The 19595-nt window shown below is 56.4% G+C and overlaps 1 protein-coding gene across 4 annotated transcripts in view; it reads right to left on the reverse strand.

Annotated features, from left to right (window-relative positions):
• Positions 1 to 2995: 2995 nt before the first annotated feature.
• CRHBP (corticotropin releasing hormone binding protein) overlaps positions 2996 to 19595 on the reverse strand; it is a 46490-nt gene continuing 29890 nt past the window's right edge. For 2 of the 4 annotated variants that reach the window (XR_009868108.1, XR_009868109.1), the window contains 5 exons: positions 11815 to 11924; positions 11521 to 11628; positions 5663 to 5785; positions 4781 to 5499; positions 2996 to 4265 (listed from right to left, as the gene is read on the reverse strand). Coding sequence is in view for 2 of the 4 variants with exons in the window: in XM_062212546.1 (XP_062068530.1) it covers positions 3797 to 4080; positions 4201 to 4265; positions 4781 to 4878; positions 5663 to 5785; positions 9538 to 9834 (867 nt within the window). In the remaining 2 variants the exon portion in view is untranslated. Of the gene's footprint in view, positions 4266 to 4780; positions 5500 to 5662; positions 5786 to 9537; positions 11031 to 11520; positions 11629 to 11814; positions 11925 to 19595 lie in introns of those variants that run through there. The other 2 variants (XM_062212547.1, XM_062212546.1) reach the window with 2 other exon arrangements.

Here is a 19595-nt window from a genome sequence, read left to right on the forward strand (position 1 = left end):
GGTGGGTTCTGGGAGACTTCCTGTGAGCCTCTGACCCTGACTCCTGTGTAGACTCTGAGGGACTCAGGTCAGCACAGGTGGATTCTGGGAGACTTCCTGTGACCCTCTGACCCTGACTCCTGTACCTGCACAGACTATGAGGGACCCAGGTCAGCACAGGTGGGTTCTGGGAGACTTCCTGTGAGCCTCTGACCCTGACTCCTGCGTAGACTCTGAGGGACCCAGGTCAGCACAGGTGGGTTCTGGGAGACTTCCTGTGAGCTTCTGACCCTGACTCCTGTTCCTGCACAGACTATGAGGGACCCAGGTCAGCACAGGTGGGTTCTGGGAGACTTCCTGTGAGCCTCTGACCCTGACTCCTGTTCCTGCACAGACTATGAGGGACCCAGGTCAGCACAGGTGGGTTCTGGGAGACTTCCTGTGAGCCTCTGACCCTGACTCCTGTGTAGACTATGAGGGGCTCAGGGCAGCACAGGTGGGTTCTGGGAGACTTCCTGTGAGCATCTGATCCTGACTCCTGCTCCCTGCTCGAGTTGTCCTGTCTCTCTTGACGAACACTGTGCTGGCCAGCTTGTCCTGCCAGGAACAGGAGTCTCTCTTGCATATCCAGGCTCTGGCTGCTCACTGCCCTTTAGACCTCCCTCCCTCAGTGGGGACAGAGTGTAACTCTGCCTCGTCCATCCACACGTTCTGCAAACGGACCTTGGGGAACACACAGCCCTTGCTTGGCTGAGCTTGGACTTGATGTCCAAACAGCCACAGAGAGAGGTGCCAGGAGGACGCGGGATAAATGGAGGCGTCACGCACCTGCCCACAGTGCTGCTCCTTCCAGCTCCCAGGACACCACCCTGGGGCTTCTGACACGTACACCACGAGATATATTTGACCTGAGTCCGGCCCAAAATCTTCCAAAACGTCTGCAAACGCAGAAGGCGCCCTTGTAGGAAAGTGTGAACTTAACCCAGCAACTCCCAAGAGGGAGGCAGAAGAGGCAAAGCAGGTTTACCTCTCACTGTGGCGAAGCAGGACAACAGGTCCTTTCAGAAAATGGTGATCAAGGACAAGTGCTGCACACATCAAAGTGAAAAGGTCAGCCCGGGAAGGACAAGCGAACACCAACAACACACCTCTGGGGACTGGGAACTGGAATGCAGAGAGAGAGGGAGGAGGAGAGAGAGAGGGAGAGGGGAGATGGCGGGAGGGGGAAGTGGAGAGGGGGAGGGGAGAGGGATGGAGAGGGAGAGAGGGAGGAAGAGGGGAGAGGGAGAGAGAGATGGGGGGAGAGGGAGAGGGGAGATGGTGGGAGAGGGGGAGGGGAGAGGGAGAGAGAGATGGGGGGAAGAGGGGAGAGGGAGAGAGATGGGGAGAGGGGGAGGGGAGATGGTGGGAGAGGGGAAGGGGAGAGGGGGAGGGGAGAGAGATGGAGAGGGAGAGGGAAGGAGGAAAAGGGGGAGAGGGAGGAAGAGGGGCAGAGGAGAGGGGAGCATGGAGGGAGAGGGAGAGGGAGAGGAGGGAGAGAGAGGAGAGAGAGGGGCACTCAAGTTTCCAGCTCACCATTCCTATGTATATTTTGAATTCAAAATATCACCTGGAGAGAACACGGTGGCTGGTATTGTTAATACTGGGTCTCAACACAAAGCAGGAATGCCCATCAATAAGGAAATGTGTACATAACATAAAATGTGCACAGGGCCGGTGCTGTGGAGCAGCAGGTTAAGCCTCTGCCTGCAGCATCCCACGTGGGTGCGTTTGTGTCCCGACTGCTCCTTGCTGGCCTGAGAAAAGCTGCAGAAGACGGCCAAGTGTTTGGGCCCCTGCACTCACACGAGACCTGGATGAAGCTCCTGACTTTGGCCTGGCCCAGTGCGGGCTGTTGTAGCCATCTAGAGAGTGAACCAGCAGATCAAAGCTCTCTCTATATATGCATCTCTCCTTGCCTCCCTCTGTAACTCCTTTTTTTTTAAAAAAAAAAAATTATTTAATTGAAAGTCAGAGTTAAAGGGGGTAGGGGGAGGGAGGTCTTCCATCTGCTGGTTCACACCCCAACTGGCCACAACAGCGGCAGCTGAGCCAATCCGAAGCCAGAAACAAGGAGCTTCCTCCGGGTCTCCCACGCAGGTGCAGGGCCCAAGCACTTGGTCCATCTTTCACTGCTTTCCCAAGCCATAGCAGAGAGCTGGACTGGAAGTGGAGCAGCCGGGTCTTTACTCACTACGCCACAGTGCTGGCCCCTGCAACTCTTTCAAAACAAACAAATCACTCATGTAAAAGTCATGCCGCTCACATACACGTAGACATCATGTGTGCAAGCACCGGTTCGTGCACAGGAGGAAAACATGTATAGAGACATACCCCAAAAAGTTCAGATCTAGAGAAGGAAGACCTTCGTCCACTTCACCCGTTTATTTTACTTTTTAATGTAACATGCACCTGTCAGCTGGTCCTCTAACCGGCGGTATTAATTGGTTACGGTCATTCGGAAGGTGGGTCCGCTCTCCAGGTTCACCCCTGCACCCCTGAGTCCTCCCATCTTTACCGGGAAGAGCACAGGGGACCTGCGGCCGAGGTGGGCAAAGCGCCCTGGCAGCTCGGAGCGGCCCCACTCGGACCTTGGCCTCTCCTCACTGTCCTCCTGCAAACGCGGGGAGGGGCGGGCCGGGGAACCATGCCCACGGTGTCTGCGGCAGCCCTGGGAGCCCGGGTGCGGGGCCAGCTCCCGGCTCCACAACACTCACCTGGGGGGGGGGGGCACACGCGCAGCCTCGCTGGCCCCACACGCTCTCGGGCGCGCCCCGTCCACGGAGGTCCCGCGGTGTAATTCCGCAGCATCCCAGAAGGGGGCAGCACGCGCACGTGAACCGCCGGGCTTCTGCGGGGCTGGGTTCCCTGGCCTCCTGCTGCTCTTCGGTCCTGGTCTCCTGGGAACCCACCCTTAAAGAACGAACCCCCAGGATCCCCCTCACCGCACAGGAGGGGCGGCTGCGGACGGAAGCCCGCCCTGGGCAGGCTGGACCCCCACGGGCCAGTCCACTGTCCCGGCCCTCCCCCTCCCCCTCCCGCTTCTCTCTACCCACAGAGGGAAGCGCTTCCTGAGGGCCAAAAGGCGGGCGAGGGGCACAGCCGCTAAGACCACCTGGGACACTCGCATCCCGTGTCGGCGGCCTAGGTTCGAGTCCCGCTGCTCCAGGTTTCCAGTTCGGCTTCCAGCTCCTGGCTCCCGGCTGTCATGGGCATTTGGGGAGTGAACCAGGGGCCGGAAGACCTTTGTCTTTCTCTCTCAAATAACTTAAAATGAAATCCTTAAAAAGTCCAGCCCATTCACTAAAACACGTTAGCCCTGACAGCTGGAGGTTCTGCAACACGCGAGTGGGGCCCTGAGCTCTGCACTTGAACTCCACCCTCGCGGTCTCGTCCCCTCCCGGGGGGTTAAGGGCTGCCCTGCTCTGAGCCTGTGAGTTCAGCTTGTCAGAGCCTGGGTTCCTGGATTCACCGGCCCTCAGCGTGGCCTTTCCCGGCCCCTCCCCACTCCCTCTCTCCTGTTTTTCTTTCTCTCAAGGATTTATTTCTTTGAAAGAGTTAGAGAGAAAGCGGGGGGGGGGGGGCATCTTTCATCTGCTGGTTCACTCTCCAAATGGCCACAAGCTTTTTCCAGGTCTCCCACGTGGCTGCAGGGGCCCACGCACTGGGCTCTTCCTCCGCTGCTCTCCCAGACACATTGGCAGGGAGCTGGATCGGACGCGGAGACTTGAACCGGCGCCTGTATGGGGTGCCGGGCATCTGGCTGCGGGTGGTAGCTTTACCGGCTACGCCACAGCACAGGCACCCCCCTCCCCCGCCAGGGCAGCCTTTTCACGCCCAGCCAGGTGCTGTTCAGCACCAGCCAAAGCGAGCTGCAGCCCACGCAGAACGGGTGGACTGTGCTGCCTGGAGGCCGGGAGGTGTGCCTGCCACCCTCTCCTCTCTGGAGCAAGCGATGGGAGGAGACGAAACCCAGCGACGACGCCGGCCTCTGCAGATAGGAAGGCGTCTTGGACTGCACACACTCTGTTCTGTGGGTGTCCTGTGGAGCGCAGGTGGGAGCTGAAGCCAGCGTGTGCCGGCCAGCAAGAGCCAGCCGTTACGGCTCAGGAACTGTGGGAGGCGGTTATCAAACAGCTATTATTGAAATTAAACGATGTAGGTTTGACAGAGATAAATTACCTTTCAAATCAAGACAACGGGAAAAGCTCGTGTTGGTTATTTCCGTTGCTTTCCTTTGGTCGAGGCTGTGGGGGTGATTCATGTGCATTATGCCCCCCCCCCGCCGAAATCCTGTTCGCTGGTGAGCTGTGCGCCCCGACCGCGCTCAGGGACGAGACCCCGACAGCCCCGCACAGGCTGACGCAGCAGTGGTCCTGCCGGGCGACGGGCCACTTCAGACCGCCCCCCCCCCCCCGAAATCCTGCTCGCTGGTGAGCTGTGTGCCCCCCACCGCGCTCAGGGACGAGACCCCGACAGCCCCGCACAGGCTGACGCGGCAGTGGTCCTGCCGGGCGACGGGCCACTTCAGACCGCCCCCCCCCCCCCCCGAAATCCTGCTCGCTGGTGAGCTGTGCGCCCCGCACCGCGCTCAGGGACGAGACCCCGATAGTCCCACACAGGCTGACGCAGCAGTGGTCCTGCCGGGCGACGGGCCACTTCAGAGCGCGTGGTCCCGGAGACAACAGGACATGCCCACCAGCACCAGGCTACTCTCGTATTCCACACAATGTAGAAGTAAGATTTAGAAGAAAGCACTCACCGCAGATAAACAAAGGAACTGAGCAGATCACTGAATGTCCGTCTGTCCGCGGCCACTGGGATCACTGGTGTCAGACTGTGAGCTCCTCCGCAGCGACACTGACAGCAAGAGCACAGGGAGCCATTTTCCTTTAAAAAAGATCACTTTCGTGTTTTTGAAAGGCAGAGAAGCAGAGAGCAAGAGCTTCCATCAGCTGGCTCCTCACTTGACTGTGACAGCCAGAACTAAGCCAGGCGGAGCCAGGACCCCAGAGCTGAATCCCACATGGTCGCAAGGACCCGAGTGCTTGAGCCAGCTCCGCTCTCTCCCATGGAGCTGCAGCCAGAGCCAGGCGTCCAGCTCGGGCAGCTCGGGGCACCCAGCGGGTCAGTCCAAACACGGGTCATTTCTCTGCAGCGGAAACCTGGGAAATCCTTCCTCCAGATGTTTGGAAAAGTGTAACCATGGGAACCATGGGGCCAGCACCGCAGCACAGGTTAAACCTCCACCTGCAGCATCAGCATCCCTCATGGGCGCTGGTTCAAGTCCCGGCTGCTCCTCTTCCGATCCAGCACTTTGCTGTAGGAAAGCAGCAGAAGATGGCTTGGGCCTTTACACCCACACGGGAGACTGGGAAGAAGCTCCTGGCTCCTGGCTTTGGATCGGCGCAGCTCCAACTGTTGCAGCCATTTGGGAAGTGAACATGCGGATGGACGATCTCTGTCTCTCTGTAACTCTGCCTTTCAAATAATAAATATATCTTTAACAAAAGAAAGTGTGACTGTTAAGAACCACAGCTGCCCTGTGTGCTACACAACTTCAGAAGTCATTCAACATTTCACCTTGAAGTCCTTTTCCCCCTGTAGAGCCTGAGAAACGTCGGAGACAGGCACAGCTCGTTACCTGGCCGGTTTTGCCTCCTCTCTCTCTGTGAAGGGAGCGGACTTGTGTCTGGAACTCCTGGTCTGGGCTTCCTGAGGTTGACCGAGCACAGCCACCTACAGACAGCAGGCGTGTCTCCACCACCTGTTCTGAGCGAAAGGCACATGGAGCCGACAGGACTCTGCATGAAGACGAGCGCTCGCGTCCTGGAGGGCACGTGGAGGGGCAGAGGGCGAGGGGGAGGCAGCCAGCGGCCTCTGGGCAGCCACGGCTTCAGTCTGCAGCATCTCCTAGTGCCCGTCAGCTCCTCCTACAACTAGATTTTGTTTAAGATTTTTGTTTTATTTATCTGAGAGAGAGAGAGAGAGAGAGAGAGAGAGAGAGAGAAGTCGGTCGGTCTTCCATCCACTGGTTCACTCCCCAGTTGGCCACAACTGCTGGAGCTGCGCTGATCTGAAGCCAGGAGCCAGAAGCTTCTTCCAGGTCTCCCATGTGGGCACAGGGGCCCAAGCACTCGGGCCATCCTCCACTGCCTTCCCGGGCCACAGAGGAGAGCTGGCCTGGAAGAGGAGCAGCCGGGACATACACCATGAAGGACCGGCTGCACAGGCGGAGGCACCACAGCGCCACCCCGCACTCCGCTCTCTGGACAGCACCCGGACAGGCGGAGGCACCACAGCCCCACCCCACACTCCGCCCTCTGGACAGCACCCGGACAGGGAGAGGCCCCGCGGCGCCACCCCGCACTCCGCCCTCTGACCAGCACCTGGACAGGCGGAGGCCCCGTGGCGCCACCATGCACTCCGCTCTCTGGACAGCACCCGGACAGGCGGAGGCCCCGCGGCGCCACCCCGCACTCCGCCCTCTGACCAGCACTCTGATAGGCGGAGGCCCCGCGGCGCCACCCCGCACTCCGCCCTCTGACCAGCACCCGGACAGGTGGAGGCCCCGCGGCGCCACCCTGCACTCCGCTCTCTGAACAGAACTCCAAGGTGACTAACGTGCTCAGGGCTTCTGCCCTGGCCACAGTGTGTCCAGCACAGCCGACCTCACTCCCGCCCTGGCCACAGTGCGTCCAGCACAGCCGACCTCGCTCCCGCCCTGGCCACAGTGTGTCCAGCACAGCCGACCTCACTCCCGCCCTGGTCTCAGTGTGTCCAGTTAAGCTGACCTCGCTCCCGCCCTGGCCACGGTCACCAGAACACGATTTCCAGCCTGCGTTGCTACACAGACCTCGTCACCACGTCCCTGCGGGTCTCACACAGGCTAACGGCTTGTGAGACAGTGGAGAACGGGGCTCCCCTTCTCCCCCCAGGCGAGGATCCCTTCCCGCATCGTTTGAAGCTGTCACAGGCGACTATCAGTGGACACTTCCACGGCCTCACACCATCAGGGTGACTCCCACAAAACCAACACATTCTGGAGAGGATGCCGAGGCTGGAATCCTCCATCAGGCCGGCAGCAACGTAAACGGTACAGAAGCCAGGAAAGTGACCTGAGGTTCCTCAAAACAACGAGAAACATCATTATTTTGGGCGGTGTGTCATGGCTGCTGCACTTCCCATCCAGCTCCCTGCTAATGCGCCTGGGAAAGCAGTGGAAGGTGGCCCAGTGCTTGGGCCCCTGCACCCATGTGGGAGATGCGGACCATGCTCCGGGCTCCTGGCTTCCGCCTGCCCAGCAGGGGCCGGATGGGCTATTTGGGGAGTGAACCAGCAAACGGAAGCCTCTGTGCCTCTCCCTCTCCCCTCTGTAACTCTTTCAAATCAATCAATCAATCTTGAAAACAAGCCAGAATCATCGTTATGTCCCAACAATCCCACAGGAACCGAGAGAGCAGAGACTGACAGGCAACTGCCCAGTGGGAGGACAGCCCAGTGCCCATGGCGGGACAGGCAGAGTGCAGTCCACGCCCGTGCCGCACGCTGACCAGCCAGTCACCAGACCCGGGTGGTCCCGTGGTAAGCGGCAGCATGTGACAGACTGAGGGGCGCTGTTGGGGGGGGGAGGGCGCAAGATGGGAGGGTCCCTGAAGGGACCCCACAGGGAGCCTGGAGAGTCGGTGGGGGTGGACACAGAGGGGAGTGGGCGGGGGAGGGCATGGCAGGCACAAGGGCCACGCAGAGGACAGAGCCCCGGGTGCCCGGAGTGCGGGGGTGGCAGGGGGGCGTCCCTGCCTGGGACAGCCTTGCAGTAGCTCGACACAGGCCATGGAGCCATTCTGACCTCTGACCTCTCACACTGTCCAGGAGGCAGGGGGCAGCACTGCCAGCTTTCTCAGGGGTCTGAGTATGGGAAGAGATGGAGGCCACAGACCTGGGATGACCCCGAGTGTCCAGGCACCGACTCCACTCAGCTTGGAGAGTCTGAGCTCAGGGCCTCCCGGCTGCCTGACCCTGGCCTGTCCCTTCACCTGTTGAGGCAGTTTGTCCCTCTGTCAGCCAGGACGGCCGTCACAGACGAGCTGTGAGCAGCAGGTGCGAACCCGGGCCCTTACGTGTGTGTTAGGAGGATGGCACTCCTTCTGGATCTGGCCACTCTCGTGTTACAGTGGTTCCAGCCATCTCCGGGTCAGCAACACGAAATTAAACATCTTTAAAAGATTTATTCATTTATTATTTAAAAGGCAGAGTTAGAGAGAGAGATCTTCCATCTGTTGGTTCACTCCCCAAGTGGCCACAATGGCCTGGGCTGATCCGAAGTCAGGAGCCAGGAGTTTCTTTTGGGTCTCCACTGTGAGTGCAGAGGCCCAAGGACTTGGGCCATCTTCCACTGCTTCCCCAGGCCACAGCAGAGAGCTGGATCAGAAGTGGAGCAGCCGGGACTCAAACTGGTGCCCACATGGAATGCTGGGACTGTAGCCGGGACTCAAACTGGTGCCCACATGGAATGCTGGGACTACAGGCTGGGGCTTTAACCCACTGTGCCACAGCACTGGCCCCCAAACATTTTAAAAAAGAAAAGAGGTTAGGATGGGTGTTGTGGTGCCGCAGGTTAAGCCACGGCTTGCAGCACGGCATCCCACATCAGAAAGCTGGTTTAAGTCCTGGCCGCTGGGCTTCTAATCCAGCTCCCTGCTGAGCTGCCTCGGCACACGGCACATGACCCACATTGGAGACCCGGATGGAGTTCCTGGCTACTGGCTCTGGCCTGGCCCAGCCTTGGCTGTTGTGGGCATTTGGGGAGTGAATCAGCGTGTGGAAGACCTCTCTGTCTCTTTCTTCTTCTTTGCCTTTCAAAGAAATGAAGAAGGAGAAGGGGGGGGGGAGCGGGGGAGGAGGGGGAGGAGGAAAGGAGGAAGAGGAGGAAGAGGAAGAGAAGAGGAGGAGGGAGAGGAGGAGGGAGAGGAGGAGGGAGAGGAGGAGGGGGAAGAGGAGGGGTAGGGGGAGGAGGATGGGGAGGAGGAACAGGAGGGGGAAGAGGAGGAAGAAGAGGAGAAGGAAGAGGAGGAGGGGGAGGAAGAGGGGGAGGAAGAGGAGGAAGAGAAAGAGGAGGAGGAGGAAGAGGAGGAGGGGAAGAGGAGGAGGGGAAGAGGAGGGGAAGGAGGAGGAGGTGAGGGAGGAGGAGGGGGAGGAGGAGCGGGAGGAGGAGGGGTAGGGGGAGGAGGAAGGGGAGGAGGAACAGGAGGGGAAAGAGGAGGAAGAAGAGGAGAAGGAAGAGGAGGGGGAGGAGGAAGAGGAGGAGGGGAAGAGGAGGGGAAGGAGGAGGAGGTGAGGGAGGAGGAGGGGGAGGAGGAGGGGCAGGAGGAACAGGAGGGGGAAGAGGAGGAAGAAGAGGAGAAGGAAGAGGAGGGGGAGGAGGAACAGGAGGGGGAAGGAAGAAGGCAGCAGCAGCAGCAGCAGCTGTGGCACGCGGCAGTCCGAGCTCACACCGAGAAGGATCGGCCTCACACTCACTTCTGAGGCCGCGGCACCAGCAAGGCCGGGTCTGGACAGGCAGACCCGGGGAGCACACACGGGGCTGTTCTGAAGCCAACCAGGGTGTTCCTGAGACCCCAGGCTATGGAAACCGGGCTCTGCACCTGTCCAGGGAAGAGACAGACTTAGAGAACTGCGGATCAGGCAAACGTCCCTGCGGAGGCTCGCCGGCGGAGGGACTGAGGGACCTACGTGGATGAGCTCAGCGTGTCTTCTAATCTCAGGTCTGGCCACAGAGCAAGCGTGCCTTCGGGGACTGGACCGCGCCTCGGCCATCTTCCTGCAGTCGCAGGTGACGTTCACTGGCTGCTGTGGCCCCGGCCAGAGGTCTGCCAGGACTTCCTCAGATGCGTGGGGGAGGGACGTGTGACAGCGCACTTCCAGCCAGGGTTGTGGACACGGATGCCGGGGGCAAGCAGCCCCTCACAGAGAGCAGCTGCCCAGAGCGGCTCTCCATCAGAGTGCCGTCTCCACGGCAGGTCCACACCCGCCTCTGTGCCTCCCTCCAGCCTTCACGGGCTGGCACGGGGTCGGTTAGCAGTCGTGTTTTTGCCAGTGTCAATGAGCGAATGCACTAATAAAAGTGGAGCAGGCGTTTCTTAACGTTTGCCAACTTCAACCAAGAGTGACTTCCCCTCCCTAAACCTGACAGCTGTCTCAGGGCTGGGGGGAGCTGGGGGTGGTGGCAGGGAGGCCGAGAGCCCTCGGGCTAAGCAGTCCTGGGGGACAGCAACCCTGGTCAACCAAGCAGCCCTGCTCTTCTCGGTTTGCACGCTGGGAATCCTCGCGGCTTCTATTTGAACATTTTTGGCCACCAACAAGGGGCAAGTGGCTGCTGGTCTGTGTTTCGGGGACTTACGAAGGGCGGGGTTCACTGGGCCTCTCGTTCTAGAGCCCGGGCAGTCCCAGAGCACGGAGCCGGCTCTGCTGAGCCCCAGAAAGGCCCCGTGCTCTGGTGTCTCCCGGCTGCGGACCTCGCACAGGGCGGCTGTGCGCGAAGAGTTCACCAGTCACCCAGGAATCCACCACGACCCGGTCACCCTCAAGTGCTGTGCTGGGGACCACGGGATTTGGGGAGCACTCTCAGAGCATAGCTCTGGGGGTGGACACGTAGTCCTCTCTCTGGTTTTCCTGCAACTTCTTGCAAATAGTTTTTAAAAGTCTTTGAGGCCGGCGCCGCGGCTCACTAGGCTAATCCTCCGCCTTGCGGCGCCGGCACACCGGGTTCTAGTCCCGGTCGGGGCACCGATCCTGTCCCGGTTGCCCCTCTTCTAGGCCAGCTCTCTGCTGTGGCTAGGGAGTGCAGTGGAGGATGGCCCAAGTGCTTGGGTCCTGCACCTCATGGGAGACCAGGAGAAGCACCTGGCTCCTGCCATCGGAACAGCGTGGTGCGCCGGCCGCAGCGCGCTACCGCGGCGGCCATTGGAGGGTGAACCAATGGCAAAAGGAAGACCTTTCTCTCTGTCTCTCTCTCTCACTGTCCACTCTGCCTGTCAAAAATAAATAAATAAATAAATAAATAAATAAATAAATAAAAGTCTTTGAGGCGGCCAGCCCCGTGGTGTACGGGGGTAAAGCTGCCACCTGAAACACCAGCATCCCATATGGGCGCCAGTTCCTGTCGCAGCTGCTCCACTTCTGATCCAGCTCCCTGCTGATGGCCTGGGAAAGCAGTGGGGAAGATGACCCAAGTGCTTGGGCTCCTGCCACCGCTGCAGCCGCCCAGGGAGTGAACCATCAGAGGTAAGACCTCCCTCTCTGTCTCTCTCTCTCTCTAGCTCTTTCAAATAAACAAATAGATTTTTTGAGAAGTCTTTGTGATCAATACATTATTGCCCTGGTTTTGCCCCCGAGAACTGAGGCTTGGCGAGGATAAGCAGACGGCATAGCATCACCTCACCAGTGACACGGCACACCTGACTCCGCGCAGTCGTCAGGAAAATCCCACCTCCTGTTACTCACAGAACGCTTCGCCTGGGGCGTGTCTGCGTCACGACAGAGAGAGGCCGGCGTTCCAGCTGATGGGCTTTGCTCGGTGCAGACTGCCGAGTGTGAGTGTTTTCTTCCTGCCTGGTGTAAGACAGCAGATGTCAGATGAATAGTCACAGAAAGATCTGATTCATTTACCAAGAAAAATCTTAGACCTGAGTCATGGCACAAAAGGCGTTTATTTTGTGCAATTCAGCCCTCTCTAATGGCAAAGAAATCAGCAACATATTTGCAGCACTCCAATTCCATTCTAAGTCGCTGACTCACCTCGTTTGCTAGGACAGACTTGTTAGACGCCCTCTCAGTCCATTTAGTCTCAGTCACAATGGCAGCTCACAGCTCTGGATCCACTGAGTCCTTAAACCTGACCTCCACGCCTGTCAGATGCCAGGAACACAGTGAGCAGGGACCTGGTGCTTTCCACTGAGTAAGTTTATATGAAATATGTCAGTCATACATGAAACAATGAACACGTTTACATGAAATATGTCAGTCATGTATGAAATAATGAACACGTTTACATGAAATATGGCAGTCATCTCTGCGGCTCTACCAGCTGCTTGGCATCGTTTTCCAAATGTTCTCAGTTACTTTCATTGTTGGTCATTTCCTTACTTGGTTGAGGGTGGCACGGTTTTATAGGACTTCTGCTCAGGGGATATGATCAGCGTGAACTCTCCAGAAGTCTGCTGTGGTGGGAGGAGGGGCCGAGCTCTGGCCTCAGCCAGGCACAGGAAGAGACCTCGAGATGTCCGTCCAGCCTGTGGCTGTGTGGTCCTCCTTTTGTCACCTTAAGCTTTCTAGAGCAGGCATTCCTGTGACTGGGAGATACGGTGGCCAGCGTGGGTGAGGGCCTGCAAGTGGCCACTGTCAAACCAGCGGCCTGCGAGCCCAGCAGCCGAGGTGAGAAGCACAGCTTTTAGAGCGAATGGGCTTTTAGTTCACATCAGTAAAATGGCACAGTGACAGACGGACTTTCAAGGGAACAGAGGTCGGCGGGCAACTCTAGTTCTAAGGAACTTCAAGTAACAAGTCTGCTTTCATTTTTTTAGTATTGCTGGACTGATTTCAATTCCATCAGCAGTTTACTACAAGTCTGGGATGTGAAGGCACAGAGACAACCCCAGACAATGAACTTAGGGGCTCGCCTTGTGGCACAGAAGGTAAAACCACCACCTGCAATGCTGGCATCCCTGTGGGGGCCAGGTCATGTCCCAGCTGCTCCACTTCCAATCCAGTTTCCTGCTAATGCACCTGGGGAAGCAGTGGAAGATGGGCCAAGTGCTTTGGGCCCCTGCACTCGCCTGGGAGACCCGGAAGAAGCTCTTGGCTCCTGGCTTCTGCATGGCTTAGCCCTGTCTGTTGGAGCCTTCTGGGGAGTGAACCCAGAACGAGATGGAAGATCTCTGTCTTCCCTCTCATTCTGCAAATATTTCAGATATATAAATGAATCTTTAAAAAAAATGAATTTGGATTTCCATGGAAGAAAGATGAAAACAGGGTATTTTCCAGAGCTAAGTCATCCCTTATCAACTTTGAATGAAATTTCCTAAATCCTCCCAATTAAGTATGGGTTCTTTTCAGGCAGAACTAACACCAATTCTTATAAACCATTCCAAACAATTTAAAGAGAAGGAACCCTCCAAACTCATTCTCTGAGACAAGCATTATCTTAGTTGGAAAACCAGACAAGAATACAACACAACAACAAAAAGAGAACTACAGACCTATATCCCTGGGGTACACAGGTGCAAAAATACTCGAAAAAGGCCGGCGCCGCAGCTCACTAGGCTAATCCTCTGCCTTGCGGCGCCGGCACACCAGGTTTTAGTCCCGGTCGGGGCACCGATCCTGTCCCGGTTGCCCCTCTTCCAGGCAGCTCTCTGCTGTGGCCAGGGAGTGCAGTGGAGGATGGCCCAAGTCCTTGGGCCCTGCACCCCATGGGAGACCAGGATAAGCACCTGGCTCCTGCCATCGGATCAGCGCAGTGCGCCGGCCGTAGCACGCTACCGCGGCAGCCATTGGAGGGTGAACCAACGGCAAAGGAAGACCTTTCTCTCTGTCTCTCTCTCTCACTGTCCACTCTGCCTGTCAAAAAAAAAAAATACTCGAAAAAATACCAGCCAATCAAATCCAACGACACATCACAAAGATCATCCACTCTGGTCAAGGGACATCTGTCCAGGAATCCAAGGATGGCTCAACATGTGCAAGTCAATAAACTTAACTCATCACCACCACAGAACGGATACAGACCACATTATCTCCTCGACAGGCAGAGAACGCATGTGATAAAATCCAACAACCACTCAGGAACACAATATGCATAAAAGAAACAGACTCCAACATAATCGAGGCCGTAAATGACAAACACATAGCCAATGTGGTACTGAATGAGGAAAAGCTGGAAACACTTCCTCTGAGCTCTGGAACCAGACAAGGATGTCTACGCTTGCCACTCCTATTTAATACAGTACTGGAAGTTTCAGCCACGGAAATTAAGTGAGAGGAAAAATAGAAGCCTACAAAGAGAAAAGGGGAGGTCACACAATCCATCTCTGGACACGATTCTCTCCACAGCGAAGACTGGAGACTCCCAGACTATGAGAGCTGACAGACTCAATAAAGCTGCAGGATCCCGAACCAACACTGGGAAGTCAACAGCGTTTCTGCGCATGAATAACAAACCTGCTGAGAGAGGGAGCAGTGAGAGGAATTCCACTCACAGCACATACAGGAACTATTCCTCGAAATACATCTGACCGAAGCCGTGGAAGACATCTGCAGCAAAAATGTAAGAATACTAATGAGAGAAACTGCAGAAGAAAGAAGAAAACGGGAAGATCCTCCATGTTCATGGTTGGAAGTTTTTTTTTCCTTTTTTTAAAGATTTCACTTACTTACTTGAGAGAGTAACAGACAGAGAGGAGAAACAGAGAGAAAGGTCTTCCATCCACTGGTTCACTCCCCCAAATGGCTACAACAACTGGAGCTGGGTCAATCTGAAGCCAGGAGCCACGAGCTTCTTCGGGGTCTCCCACGTGGGTGCAGGGGCCCAAGCACTTGGGCCATCTTCTGCTGCTTTCCCAGGCCATAGCAGAGAGCTGGATTGGAAAAGGAGACGCTGGGACATGAACTGGCACCCATATGGGATGCCAGCGCCATAGGCAGAGGTTTAGCCTACATATCCCAGCTCTAGCCCCCTTGGAAGATTTAATATTATTAAAACGTCCATACTACCCAAAGTGACTTACAGATTGTATACAATCCTCATCAAAGATCAATGACATTCTTCACAGAACGAGAAAAAAAAATCCTAAAATTCATGTGTAAACACACACACAAAAAACTAGCCAAAGCAATTTTGAGCTAAAAGAACTAAAGCTGGACATCATAATACATGATTTCAAGATGTAATTCAGACCTAATATAAACAAAACAGCATGGCACTGACATAAAAACACACACCTGGACCAGTGAGACAGAAAATAATCTTTTTTAATTTTTAAATTTGCTTTAAAATTACTTATTTATTTACTTGAAAGGCAGCTAGAGAAAGAGAGATCTTCCATTTGTTGGTTCAGTGCCCAAATGGCCTCAACAACTAAGGCTGGGCCAGGCCAAAGAAACAGCCTGGAACTCCACCGGGGTCTCCCAAGCACGTGGGCCATCGTCTGCTGCTTTTCCCTGCACATTGGCAGGGGGCTGGATTGGAAGTGAAGCAGCCAGGTCTCAAACCAGCGCCCACATGGGATGTCACTGATGCAGGAGGCAGCTTCACCAGCCGCACCACAACCCCAACCCCAGGAAAGAACCTCTAGAAGTGGATCCACATGTGGACAACCACCCGACTCTCAACAAAGACAGCTTACACTGGAGAACGGACCCGTGCTGGGCACTGGACGCCTGCACCCAGGAGACTGACCTTCACCCCCACCCAATCAAGAGGGATCAAAGACCCTGACCTTCACCCCCCACACCCAATCACGAGGGATCAAAGACCCTGACCTTCATCCTCACCCAATCACGAGGGATCACAGACCCTGACCTTCACCCCCCACCCAGTCACGAGGGATCAAAACCCTGACCTTCACCCCCACCCAATCAAGAGGGATCAAAGACCCTGACCTTCACCCCCCACACCCAATCACGAGGGATCAAAGACCCTGACCTTCATCCTCACCCAATCACGAGGGATCACAGACCCTGACCTTCACCCCCCACCCAGTCACGAGGGATCAAAACCCTGACCTTCACCCCCACCCAGTCACGAGGGATCAAAGACCCTGACCTTCACCCCCCACCCAATCACGAGGGATCAAAACCCTGACCTTCACCCCCCACCCAATCACGAGGGATCAAAACCCTGACCTTCACCCCCCACCCAGTCAAGAGGGATCAAAGACCCTGACCTTCACCCCCCACCCAATCACGAGGGATCAAAGACCCTGACCTTCATCCTCACCCAGTCACGAGGGATCAAAGACCCTGACCTTCACCCCCCACACCCAATCACGAGGGATCAAAGACCCTGACCTTCACCCCCCACACCCAATCACAAGGGATCAAAGACCCTGACCTTCACCCCTACCCAGTCAAGAGGGATCAAAGACCCTGACCTTCACCCCCCACCCAATCACGAGGGATCAAAGACCCTGACCTTCACCCCCACCCAGTCAAGAGGGATCAAAGACCCTGACCTTCATCCTCACCCAGTCAAGAGGGATCAAAGACCCTGACCTTCACCCCCCACCCAGTCACGAGGGATCAAAGACCCTGACCTTCACCCCTACCCAGTCAAGAGGGATCAAAGACCCTGACCTTCACCCCCCACCCAATCACGAGGGATCAAAGACCCTGACCTTCACCCCCACCCAATCACGAGGGATCAAAGACCCTGACCTTCACCCCCCACCCAATCACGAGGGATCAAAGACCCTGACCTTCACCCCCACCCAGTCACGAGGGATCAGAGACCCTGACCTTCACCCCCCACACCCAATCACGAGGGATCAATACCCTGACCTTCACCCCCACACCCAATCAAGAGGGATCAAAGACCCTGACCTTCACCCCCCACACCCAATCACGAGGGATCAATACCCTGACCTTCACCCCCACACCCAATCAAGAGGGATCAAAGACCCTGACCTTCACCCCCCACACCCAATCACGAGGGATCAATACCCTGACCTTCACCCCCACCCAGTCATGAGGGATCAAAGACCCTGACCTTCACCCCCCACCCAATCACGAGGGATCAAAGACCCTGACCTTCACCCCCCCCCAATCACGAGGGATCAAAACCCTGACCTTCACCCCCACCCAATCACGAGGGATCAAAGACCCTGACCTTCACCCCCACCCAATCACGAGGGATCAAAGACCGAAACGTCACACCCAAAACTACGACACCACTAGAAGAAAACATAAGGGAAATACTTCCAGACCCTGACACACGCGATGATTTTTCAGATGACTGCAGAAGCACAGGCAACAAAAGCAGAAGTCGACAAATGGGCTTGTATCAAAGTACGGAGTTTCTGCACGGCTAAAGAAATGGTCAAGAAGGTGACGAGGAACCATCGGAACAGGAGAAAACAGCTGAAGCCGTTTACCTGGGTTAATATCCAGAATACGCAAGGAACCCAAGAAATTCAGCAATGGCAACAAAAAGGTGATCCAAGCAATCTAGATAGGAAACGAGACGGAAGGGCCAACAGAGACGTGACAGGACGCCCAGTACCATCAGCCTCGGGAAAGGTGAGTCAAACCAGCGTGACACTATCTCACCTGTTAGCACATCTGTTATCAAGACAGAATCTGGCAGATGTGGGCAGGGTGTGGAGAAACGGTGCCTAACACACTGTTGGTGGGAATGCAAAGTAACACAGCCTTGCGGAGAGAAGTATGGAGATCCTAAGCAAACTAACAGAGACCCAGCTATAACTCTGTGGGGGGAACCAACTCAGGATGAGGGGCCACTGCACTTCCGTGCTTACCGCAGCACGGTGAGCAACCGCGCAGTTACAGCATTGACCTAGGCGTGCACGGAGGCGTGCATGGGTTGAACAGTGACCTCCTGGGGCTGGGGTCGTGGCGCAGTGGGCAAAGCCGACCTGTGACGACGGGATCCAGCTCCCTGCTGAGGGCCCGAGTGCTTGGAACCCTGCCACCCAGGTGGGAGACCCGAATGAACCTCCTGGCTCCTGGCTTCAGCCTGGCCCAGCCCTGGCTTTGTGGTTATTAGAGGAGTGAACCAGGGCATGAAAGATCGATCTCTCTGTCTCTCTCTCTCTCCCTTTTTCTATATAACTCTTTCCAGTAAATAAATTTTTAAATGCCGGTCCAGTACAGCCGTAGGCAGGAAGGAAGGCCGGCTGCCAATTTCACATGGCCCCCGCGGTGCACCAGGCACTGGACAAACAGTGCTAATTGGGGAGCAGGCAGGGAGGAGTCCTTTTGTACCCCAGGAGCTACGGGGAAGCAGGCACAGTGGGGTGGAGCCAGCGGGTGGGAAGTCCCGGGAGTTAACAGACAAGCTCACCGCTGGGTCTGGAATCTAAAGCGAGGTAATAACCGTGGAGGGAGTGTGGCCTGTAGCCTGGGTAACCTTAGTGAACAGAGTCAGAACAAATCAGTGTCAGAGTCTCATCTGCTCTGGGCAGAGCCACACGTGGACACCAGTGGGGAAAAGCACCGTCAGGTTTTCACATTTTTCTCCCATGATTCCACTGGGGAGCCAGTGAACCAGGATTCAAATCCAGGCTCTGGCTCTTTCTGGATGGACGGCTCTGGAGGAGAGGTGTGACTCTAAGCCTCCATGTTCTCACCTGTAAAATGGGACAGGAATGCAGGCTGAGCGTTATGGACCAGGTCTGCCCGCCCCCCGGCACATCCACTGCCTCCCAAGGCTGTTGGTAAGAGAACCAGACAGAAACAGCCTAAGATGGCATTTTTTAAAAACTTCAAGGTGGAACCAGATAATTATATAAATTTGGAAACAACCCACACGTCCACTGTGATAACTAAATAAAGTGTGGAGCAGCCGCAAAACCAAGGTGCTCTGAACTATTGTCTAATACTGACCTAGAAAGAGCCCTGTGGGGCCAGTGCTGTGGTGTAGCTGGTAAAGCCGCTGCCTGCAGTGCCGACATCCCATATGGGCACTGGTTCCAGTCCAGGCTGCTCCACTTCTGATCTAGCTCTCTGCTGTGGCCTGGGAAGGCAGTTAAAGATGGCCCAAGTGCTTGGGCCCCTGCACCCACATGGAAGACCCGGAAGAAGCTCCCGGCTCCTGGCTTCAGATTGGCGCAGCTCTGGCCATTGCGGCCAACTAGGGAATGAACCAGCGGGTGGAAGACCTCTCTCTCTCTCTGCCTCTTCTTCTCTGTGTAACTCTTTCAAATAAATAAATAAATGAGAGGGAGGGAGAGAGAGAGAGAGAGAGAGAGAGAAAGGAAGGAAGAAAGAGAGAAAGAGAAAGAAAGAGAGGAAGAGAAGAGAAGAAAAAAGAAAAGAAAGAACACTGTAACATGTTATCAAAGGGCAATGGAGAAACACAAGACCCCACAGCACGTGCTTGCCTGGCCTGAGACCATCTGTAGGGACACAGCAGGGGTGAGTGAGTCGTCAGCCCCAGGTGGGGAAGGGATGGGGGAGACTTTCCCACGGTGCTCTTGCCATGAATTCAGGGGCCTGAGTCAGTCAGGACGCCGTCATTAGAAGCTCTCTCGCACATAAAGCATCACCTCCTACGGAGCCAATGAGGCCACCACAAGCAGCACAGATGTGACGACAGGAAGAACAGGCAAGCGGGGCAAGATGGGGGCCCGCGGGCGTCAGAGCGACACAGGAAACGCACAGGCAGTGGTGGCGCTCAGCCCTTGGAGCCCCGGCCACACACCTGCTCCTGCCATGCCCCGGGAGCCCCAGCCTGGCTCGTCCTGCTCCAGCCCTCTGGGATGAGGCTGCGGGGGCTGGGGGGTGCAGGGCCACTCCTGAACCCCTGCTCTGCAGAGGCCCCTCGCCACAGGTGGCAGTGACAC

Source organism: Lepus europaeus, chromosome 15 (assembly GCF_033115175.1).
Source record: "Lepus europaeus isolate LE1 chromosome 15, mLepTim1.pri, whole genome shotgun sequence".
In the NCBI taxonomy this organism is placed as follows: Eukaryota; Metazoa; Chordata; class Mammalia; order Lagomorpha; family Leporidae; genus Lepus; species Lepus europaeus.